The sequence below is a fragment of the Boleophthalmus pectinirostris genome, unplaced genomic scaffold (assembly GCF_026225935.1).
Source record: "Boleophthalmus pectinirostris isolate CB_2022bp ecotype Guang Dong unplaced genomic scaffold, ASM2622593v1 HiC_scaffold_21, whole genome shotgun sequence".
Lineage (NCBI taxonomy): Eukaryota > Metazoa > Chordata > Actinopteri > Gobiiformes > Gobiidae > Boleophthalmus > Boleophthalmus pectinirostris.
In genome coordinates this window covers 8,453,663-8,463,507 of record NW_026571175.1, presented here as the reverse complement: position 1 = coordinate 8,463,507, position 9,845 = coordinate 8,453,663, and the positions used below count along the sequence as shown (strand labels likewise).

Below are 9,845 nucleotides of genomic sequence, written 5' to 3'. Positions count from 1 at the left end.
TGGTCTATGTTATATTGTTGTTTCCTCATGAAAACTATATCTGGGATTGTGCTGTGTGTCATTCACACGTTTAACTCATAACCCCTGTATTAAGCTGAGTTCTTCTCTCAAACAGGAAACACCCCACATTGTGATGTCTTGTGGTAATACATCAGAAAAGCTCCACTGTGTTTTTACACTCCATACAGATTCACTAGAATCATTTGGATAATTTCATACCTGGAATTGTCAAGCTCTACAGAACAAAATATAAGACAGCTATTAACTACAGCTCCATGACATCACTAGGTGGAATAGAACATTTTGAGCTTTGGAGGTGAAAACAGAATAATAAAGGGTTACTCAAACATGTGTGAATGAAACAAAACACAACCCCGGGTATGTTTTTGTGGCAATAACATTCTAACATGACTTGAAGCTTTTTATGAGCTTCAGGTCTTGTTAGAATGTTCATTCTAACATCAGTGTTTATGAAGCTCCATTTTGTGTAAGATAGGATCTTTAAGCAATAAGCATCATTTTAATGTTATACCTACTTATGAGTTTCAGCTTTCTATTCTGACATTTTTCACCATTCCAAAGGTATCATATGATATATAAACTGATGTTTGCTACAACAACAGTGCTAACTTTTCATTCTGGAACCCTTGGATATTTGTGTTCTGTGCTCACGAACAATATTCAGCTTAATCCTTTATAAAAGTGCCCCACATTCTGTTGGTTTTATCATTTTGGATTCTCCTTGGCAGATGGCAGTGAATCAGTAGTTTATGTTGTAATTTGGTCAAATAGCGCCCTCCTGTGGTCAAAATCTATACAGGATACTGTATAGAACATGGGTATTTTGTTGGGTCACGTGAAGAGCACACCTTTCTTACTTAAAATACAACAGTCCCATTAAATACCAACTCACAAAAATATCTGGCCTTCTGGGGGGAAAAAAACTACTTTAGACCAGGTAAACTATTCTAGGGACCAAACCAGGTCGAAAATAGGACTAGACATCGCCTATACGGACAAGGTAGACAAAAATGTCGATATAACCTGACTACGAATTAAAAGTCCTATTACACAAAATGTAATCTTGTGAGCTTTAAGCCATGTTAGAATGCTGTTACCTCATCAAAACATACCTGGAGTTGTGCTTTGTTTCACTCACACATGTCTGAGTAACCCTTCATTATAAACCTAAATCAGAAAAAAAAATTGAACAGCAAAGGAATATGTAGCTTACCACAGTTTGAAAAACACTGTAGAAACTGTTGTATATACTTTGATTAAAAACATACTCAGACACATGAATAATAGTAGGCCTATTATTATGAAAACTCTCTTCCTTCTTTAACCTCAGTAAATTATGTGATGAACTCATTTGAACCACACCTCTGTAACTCCCAAAACAAGAAAGCTATGTTTAATATTTAATTGTGAGCAGTGATTGGTAGATCTAAAAAAAATAAAAATAAAAAATCTATGAGGAAACACTTGTTTTACTGGAACAAAAATCAAATGAATGTATAGATTTGTTTTGTAAATTACTAAATGTATAATGGACATGCAGACAAAATATAAACTAATGATATGTTTGCAAGTATAGCATATACGAATAAAGGCTTTTTCATTAAAATGTAACACTCAGCTATGAGAATTAAAACAAGATCATATCATGGAACAGCTGACACTATGAAACATTATGGATCATTGTAGGCTACTGAACAGTGTAGTAAATATTGGAGAATGCATCTCACTTTTTGTGTGGGCACCATAGACATAGACAGAGAATAATTACACATAGGCCAAAAAATAAAATAAAAAATAAAATAAATAAATCTGAAATTGTGTTTGTTTGATACTTTGCAGTGACACCACACTGGAGGTATTTCACATGTATCTTCATGGTGGAACGTTCAGCAGTTACCATGGTGACCTCAGCTACCAAGTATGACTACATAATTACAAGTTTTGAAAGCATTTTATTAATTTAACAGTTAATTTTTGTTTAAGTTAAATTATGATATTTTTTCCATAAATGTGTACACTTTAACTCTATGAATGGACATTAATACCAATTTACTGTATTGTCTAAAAAAACGAAATGTTATATGTTTCCTTTTTACTCGATAGATCCCAACTTCCGCTTTAGTGAACGACAGTGATCATGTGACCGCCTCTCTGATCACGTGACTTTTTCTGTACTATGCAATGGGGCTGAGTTGAGGGACTGCTTTGTCGCTTTCTTTCTCTTTGTTTTCGTTTTCGTCCATTTCTTTTGGGTTCTTTTCACTTTAACACCGTCACCCTTCTTCTCTGATCGTTAATGCCAGCTCCTGTTGCACAGATATGGCTCGGCTCGTGATCCTGACTCTATTTTTCACCGCAACGTGGATCTCTAACTGCAGTTTAGAGGTAAAATCTTTAACTTGTAAACTATCAAACCAGCCATTGTGCAGGCTAATGAATTGTTATTACGGCTCTTATTTCTCACATCATGTCTAAAATCTTCATTCATTTGTTTTCTATTGTTTTGACTGGTGAAAAAATTGGCCTTTCCGTTTTTGTTTTGAATGGGGGTGATACCACAACACCATTTGCCTATCAAATAACATAGAGGCCTACTATTTGTTTTCTATGCGAGATATGTGGCAACCATGATCTAGTTTATCCAGTTTTATATTGCAGAAACTTTGATCTCTAAATAAAAAGCATTCTTGCAGATCTTTTGTACAGTGGTGGAATGTAACAAAGTTAAAGTAGAAAAATGTTTACTCTGTACTTGAGTAAATTTTGTAGATGTTTCTAATTAACAAAATTCAGCACAAGTATTTATTAAAGTTACTACATTTAAGCTTTATCAGATCTCAAAATCTGAAACTTTAATACTTTTACTTAAGGAGATTTTTTTTTCATGTGATATTTTTATGTTTACTTGAGTATTTTTTGCTTCATTATCTGAACTTTTAAGTAACAAAATCAAGTACTTCTTCCACCACTAGGTGTGTTGTGTCTTGTTTATAGGAGTTCACTTACAGCGTGCTATTTTCGTTAATAATTAACTGTAAAGACTGAAAATACCCAACTGCTATGTTTTTGCACCAACACTTACGAGTAGTAGTTTATAGATATGTAATGAATTTCAATAAAACATGCTGATTTGTGATTTTATAGGTGATTTAAAATTTCATATCTGTATAATTCACGGTCTTCTTACAAGCTTCTTATGGCACTGCATTGTTTAATATTATATATAATATATATATATATATAATTTCTTAGAGCTTATAGTTGCTTATAGTTCCTCATTCTTATATTTCAATCAGAGAAATTAGTTTGGAGAAGATGGTAGAAAACAGTACTGCCAAAATGTAGAGCTAAAATTAACACCTAAATTAATAAAACCAGCCAAATGTTGTTGAGAATCTACAGCCATGATTCTTAAACTGGTGGTGTCTTCTGAAATAATGGTTGTTAAATTTTATCTGTTACTAAAAAGGGGTGGTGGCAAAAGCTCTCAAACCTATCTGACCCCCCAAAATCCCAAATCACTTCTCCTTTCTGCTGTTGTCATATATAAATACAGAATAATGATGAGATTACAAATAAAAATTTTAGTTGTCTAAAACACCATAGACTCATCAGTCAACTAAACTATTTAATGCCTACAGCCCAACTTCAGTCCCGGTTTAAAGTTTTTTCTTGGTTTATAAAAGCTTCATGTGTAATTACATTTCTGCTATGCTCATCTTATTGTGTCATGTGATACTGACTCTGCAGGTGAATGCACAAACAAGTTGGGTCAGCCTTTGTGCCAGCGTCAAGTCTCTCATTTTATCCCTGGAGATAGTATTAAGATGAAATATATGTTCTTAATTCTGAACTCTGCTCCATGCCACGTGCTTTTACTAATTGGCTGTAGACCTCTGCATTAAAAAGACTCAAGCTGATCATTGACAATTGATACTTTGCAGCTGATGTCATCAATATTCTCTGAGGGTGTGATGCTAACTGTAAGCATACTCTGTCTGAGACCATGTCAGACTTTGAGCTAAGCTTTGTTTTAATACAATCTGACCAGAAAGAACTAAATGACTTTAGCTGGAACTAAAACAGGTGAACTTATTTGTGTGTTTAAACAAGTTTAAGCAAGTTCATCTCAAATAACATTACAGTCATTCAGTCACTCTTACAGTTTTGTTGAAAATCAAACACCTAAACAGGACCATGAACGCTTGTATTGATCACAGGCTCAACAACAACAACAACAAATGTGTTGTTTAAATCCATTTTGTATTTTTTCTTGAATTTTCAGATGACGAAACTTATTTGGCAGTGTTTGCTAATGTGTGCATTGTGTCTCCATTGTAACTGGAGAGCAGTCTGTGAATACATTAACTTGTAGAACACCCCCAGTGTCACTGCAAAGTATCAGTTAGAAATTGAATCTGTAGTTACATTAGTTTTTTTTTAAATCCTTTGTGTTTTTTTCATTCCCAGATCAACCCACTGGTGATGGAGGAGCAGTTGCTGTGGATAAGTGGAAGCCAAGGTCAGGTGAACACTTATAGGATTCCACTCCTCACCTTCACTCCTCAGGGAAGTCTGCTGGCGTTTTGTGAAGGACGGAAGAAGTCTGCAGGTGATTCTGGTGCCAAGTTTATCGCCATGAGACGCTCCACGGACAAAGGTATGACAGCTATATTCTAGAGTCCAACAACAACTGTGGTCTGCAATAGGGATAGGACAAGATCTCATACCATGAGATCTCTTGAGACAAAACTGCCTCAAGATTGTGAGACTTTTCATGTGTTTACATTTTGGAATAGACAAAAAGGGGTTAAGTGCTGATGAGATGAATTGAGAACTGAATTTCACAATTTATTTAATTTCATTTTTATTTGAGCAATTGGTTACACAGTGTAACATAAAGAAAACATCTATAATAAAAAAGTGACAGTAGATGTTTGAAACCTCTTATTTTCATCTCATTCTTGTAGACCCAATCTTGTGTCTTCTCACCTTATGGAAATGGTCTCGTCCCATCCATATTCTACATTCTCATTCATACCAAAGGAATTATAAGGAAAAGGAGTCAAATATCCAAAAGTGTTAAAAAAACAAGATTAATATTGACTGATTATTGATTATTGCAAAAAAAAAAAGGTATTGCAGAATGCAGCAGATGCAATAAGTCGGTTCATATATAGCTTATATAAAATATACAAAAAATACTAGTTTACGTTTAACACACATATTCATTTGTGTTGCCCATACATTAACCATAATTCCAGTCCAAATAATTCAACTTGCCCAAATAATTGTGAATCTTTTAATTTCTATTATTAACTTCGTGTGATGTGGGGTGGGCGAGTTGTGATCTAGGTCTAGACTCTAGATCACAGTTTTAATTTCAGTTATTTAATTTTAATTATTTTCTCTGACTTGTGTCTTGCTCCATTCTACAATAACATACTCAAATAACTGTGTTCAAATTCATTCAATTCTTTTCCATTCATTCACATTTTATTCACATTCGTTAAATTCATTCAAAATTCATTCATCATATGACAAATCTATTTTTATCATCATATTGCCCAGCCTTAGTCCATGTGTTATTATATATAACCGCAGTCCTTTTCTCTCATAGGCTTCACCTGGTCCCCCACAGCCTTCATAGTGGACGATGGTGAGCAGCCGGACGGTCTGAACCTGGGCTCTGTAGTGGTGGACGAGGAGCTTGAGTCCATCATTCTGGTTTATAGCGTTTGTTTCCATGAGTACCAGTGCAAACCCTCCAGTATCATGATGGTGGAGAGCCTGGATGATGGACTGAGCTGGAGCAAACCAAAAAACCTTTCCATACAGTTGGGAGTCAAAGCATTCGCACCCGGGCCTGGGTCTGGGATACAGGTAAACACATGCTCTTAGTGACTGAGTATTAGCTGGAGCACTCTAAATAAAGACCCTTCCATATCTCAGCCATGATTTAAAGTCGGTTTACAGCACAGCCCTACAGGTATGCTAATATGGTAAATAATAATACATTTCAAATAGGTAAAAATGACACACATAATGCTAATTGACACTAAAACTAGATACTCATTTAAAGAGGTATCAGTAATGAAAAAAATCAAATACAACTGTACCTATGCAAATTGCAAAAGTGCATTACAACAGACATTTTGCATTTGAACAACAAGTGGATAGAGCGGATTGACTAAATTCTATTAGAATTTGGTTAATTGTGTATCAAATATTACGTCTTCTGAAACTCATTGATTCTGTGCTTTCCTGAACAGAAGAGGTATGAGCCAGCAAAGGGGCGTCTGGTGGTGTGTGGACATGGGACAATAGAAGGAGACGGGGTTTTCTGTATCCTAAGCGATGATCACGGTAAAAACTGGTACAATGGAGCAGCCCTGAAAAGCATCCCATACAACCAGCCCAAGAAATCATTGGACTTCAACCCAGATGAGTGCCAGGTACTGTTGTATTTAATGCTGCACTGTGTAACCTACTTGTTTCCAAGGGGACTAATCCATGCACTGAGGTAGTCATTAGGTCCATGGACTAGTCCCAGAAAAAAAAAGTTCTATACACATTTTTTGTCTTGGTTATTCTTCAGTAGTGGTAATCTGCCCCCTTGTGATTTAAAGTTATCACTGCAATGAGGGCCATACTGGGTTAAAATATTAAATCATCTCAAATAATAATATTATTATTATTGTCATATTTATTATTTTAATTTATTTGTATTTAGTGTTTGTTAAATGTGTTATGATGTTTGCATTCACATCTCATTTAAGAAGCACAATACTAGTGCTCAAGGTGTAATTACCTTGCTTAAAATTTGATTTATTACTTAGCCCCACCATAAAACCAGTATATCCTTGGTTAGTTTTCATATTCAGTGTTTTCATAGCTCCTTTCCTCTCTCTTTTGCCCTCTGTTTTCAGCCTCTGGAGCTGTCTGATGGTTCTATTGTGATTAATGTGAGAAACCAGAACAACTACCACTGCAGATGCCGCGTGATTGTGCGGAGTTATGATGGAGGTCTGAGTCTGCCCATTGACACAGTGCAATTTGACTATGAGCTCATCGACCCAGTGGTGGCTGCTGGGGCTCTGGAGAAGGACGGAATTATATACTTCACCAACCCACTCAACGAAGCATACAGTAAGAGGGATATATAGAGAGAGCTTGGCAAAGTTAAAGGGCCTGTATTATGCAAATTGACTCATGCGCTTTAAATGTGTCTGTTTTGTTTCTTTTGAGTAGCCCTTTATTATTAGTCTGTCTGCATCTCCAAAGCTCAAAATGCTCTGTTCCACCTAGACTTTGCCAATTCCAGGTCTGAAATAGTCCAAATGACTCTAGTGAAGATTTGTGGAGGTACTTCCTGTATTACTACATGACAGCACAAGGTGGAACAGACTGTTATCAGAGAAAGTAAATAGCATAATACGGCCCCTTTAATGGAAATAAATTATAATTGAAGATCTGTGGGTCTGTTAAATATGCACTGTGTCACTTTTCTATTGGGCTGGGTCTATCACCATGAATTTGTTACTGTTTTGTCTGGAATGTTGTACAATATGGCATTAAACTTCCTGTCTATCTATTTTGCATTTATTCAGCTACAGGTGTTTCTAGTGCTATGGAAATATGCATTGTTACTGTGGGCTGGCTGCGTCACCTCTCCACAGATCTGACCAGTAACTTGACCTGGTTTAATGTCATACTGTGAAAGCATTCCATGTGAAACAGCATGTTTACATACATTGATTAGTGATTCTGATACATTTTACACCAAGTAGTAGCAGAACAAACGCAGAACTAAACCAGGACTTAACCAAGTCTACTTCAGGACTAAACTAGGCTGAAACCAGGACTAAAGTATGTCAGGTGTAAATCAACTCAAATTTATCTAAATGGTCAAAACCTTGGTCTAATGTTGAACTTAAGTATATGGACTAGAGTGTGACAGAATCCAAACTATAGGACTAAACGCTACTTACACTTAAGAGTTAGAGCTTTACACATCAATGTAATCCTCAAACAATGTATAGGACTAAAATAAGCAGGAAATTAAAAGTCTTCACAAAGAACTAAAAGCATCAACCCAATCTATATTACTGAACTTTGTCTAGTCTACTTTTATTGCAAATCTATTGTCTTTTACATTTTGTCTAATTGTCTGTCTTCACTCTTTCTCTAGGAGTTAACCTTACTTTGCGCTGGTCACTGAATCATGGTAAATCTTGGGAGAAAAAAGCGGTCCAGATTTGGCCCGGGCCCAGTGCATACTCCTGCCTCACATCTCTAAGGAGCGGATCGGCCGAAGATCGTAGATACATTTATGTCATATACGAAAAGGGCCACAAAGTTTATGACGAGACTGTTTCATTTGTCAAGATTCATCTTTATGGAGGTTTATAGAGGTGAAAGCTTAAAATTAAAGATGCATTATGTAACTTTTCTGTTAGAGGGTCTCTACTTGTTTTGGTGGAGATGTTATAGCTGGAAGGTTCCATAGCTGAAAAGTTCCACAGCTGTAAGGTTCCAAAGTATAGTATTATTAAAGTTGTCCATTTCCATGGAGACAAGCAGGTGATCTGGCCAACTAACAAGTAGGAATTCAAGTGCTTCAAAATCAAGTTTAATGCCATTCAGTGGAACATTCCAGGCAAAGCAATAACATCTCCACATAGACAAGCAGGTAATGTATCCCTCACCGGTAAAGTTACATATATTACCATTAAAGTAGCAATACAACAAGCTCCACCGCTGGCTAATAAGTGAATAGAGAAAGGCGGTTGCAAATGACTTTTCTGATGACCATTCCAGCCAGATACTAGAGCGGCCTGCTACTATTCTATTATTTGGATGTAGGTCTTAATGAAGTTAGTTAATTTTTGCTGCACTAACAGGAAGAAAATTCTGAATTTTTCATATTGTGCCACTACAAAATACAGCTCAAAAAACATTTTCTGTAGCTGCTGTTTAATTCTGAAGTTGTACTTAGGCCCATATATGTTTTTGATGCATTTTGTCTTCCTTTCTCAGGGTTCATTTAGGAAATGATGAACCGGAAGCAATTTTTTTTCCACACCATTTTCTCAGGAACAAAAGGGATTTTTATGTAAATTGTTTTGACTCAATGATTGAATGTGTCTAGATTCAGGCTTTTTCTTAATGTTTTTATTATGTGAAATCTGTTTTTCTAGGTCTGATTACCTTCAACTGTGTGGTAAAATGTGTTCTAATTTGCAGTTATGGTTTTCTGCTATGGTCATTCACAAAGTGTACTTTTTTAATCTTGAGAAAGTGAAAGGTTGTTTGTTTTTCTTGTTTTTTGTTTGTTTGCGCAGATGTGACACAATTATTTTGAGAGCTTTGTAAATGAACTGTAAATGGAAAACATTCTGTTCTGCACATACTACAGTAAACTTTTGTATAATGTAAATTATCTTATGAAGATAGTGGTTAAGAAGAATAATCCATTGTGTACAAAGATCTGATTTAATACATTAATTGTAAATGTAAACCCAACAATCTTCTTAAATAAACCACTTGACAGGGTACTGTCTGAGCTTATGTGACCGTTCACTTGTTTAATTTTCACCTAGGCGGTTCACTTTTAGCTACTGAAGCATCTGCAGTGTCAAAAGAGCCATCTACAGATTTGATTGTTTACAAAAACACGAGCAGCTCATCGTGGTGTAAAGCAGCTCTGTGTTTTTTGGAATTCTGGTGTAAATGGCATCTTTCAAAAATATGTTAGGTTGTGGTGTGGATATATTTATTTATGCAGTTAAATGAGAAAAAATATACAATTTGACCTCTTTTTA

The 9,845-nt window shown here is 35.6% G+C and overlaps 1 protein-coding gene across 2 annotated transcripts; it reads left to right on the top strand.

The window, feature by feature from the left end:
• The first annotated feature begins 2,178 nt into the window (after positions 1 to 2,178).
• On the top strand, positions 2,179 to 9,591 carry neu1 (neuraminidase 1). Of its 2 annotated transcripts, XM_055157182.1 has the most exons (7): positions 2,179 to 2,406; positions 4,492 to 4,681; positions 5,642 to 5,904; positions 6,294 to 6,476; positions 6,951 to 7,170; positions 8,213 to 8,435; positions 9,061 to 9,591. In XM_055157182.1, the coding sequence occupies exons 1-6, from the start codon at positions 2,341 to 2,343 to the stop codon at positions 8,431 to 8,433; spliced, it is 1,143 nt and encodes a 380-aa protein (XP_055013157.1). In that variant the 5' UTR covers positions 2,179 to 2,340; the 3' UTR covers positions 8,434 to 8,435; positions 9,061 to 9,591. The 2 variants fall into 2 exon arrangements, with proteins under 2 accessions (XP_055013157.1, XP_020794962.1); XM_020939303.2 differs by having other exon boundaries at positions 8,213 to 9,591.
• Positions 9,592 to 9,845: the final 254 nt, after the last annotated feature.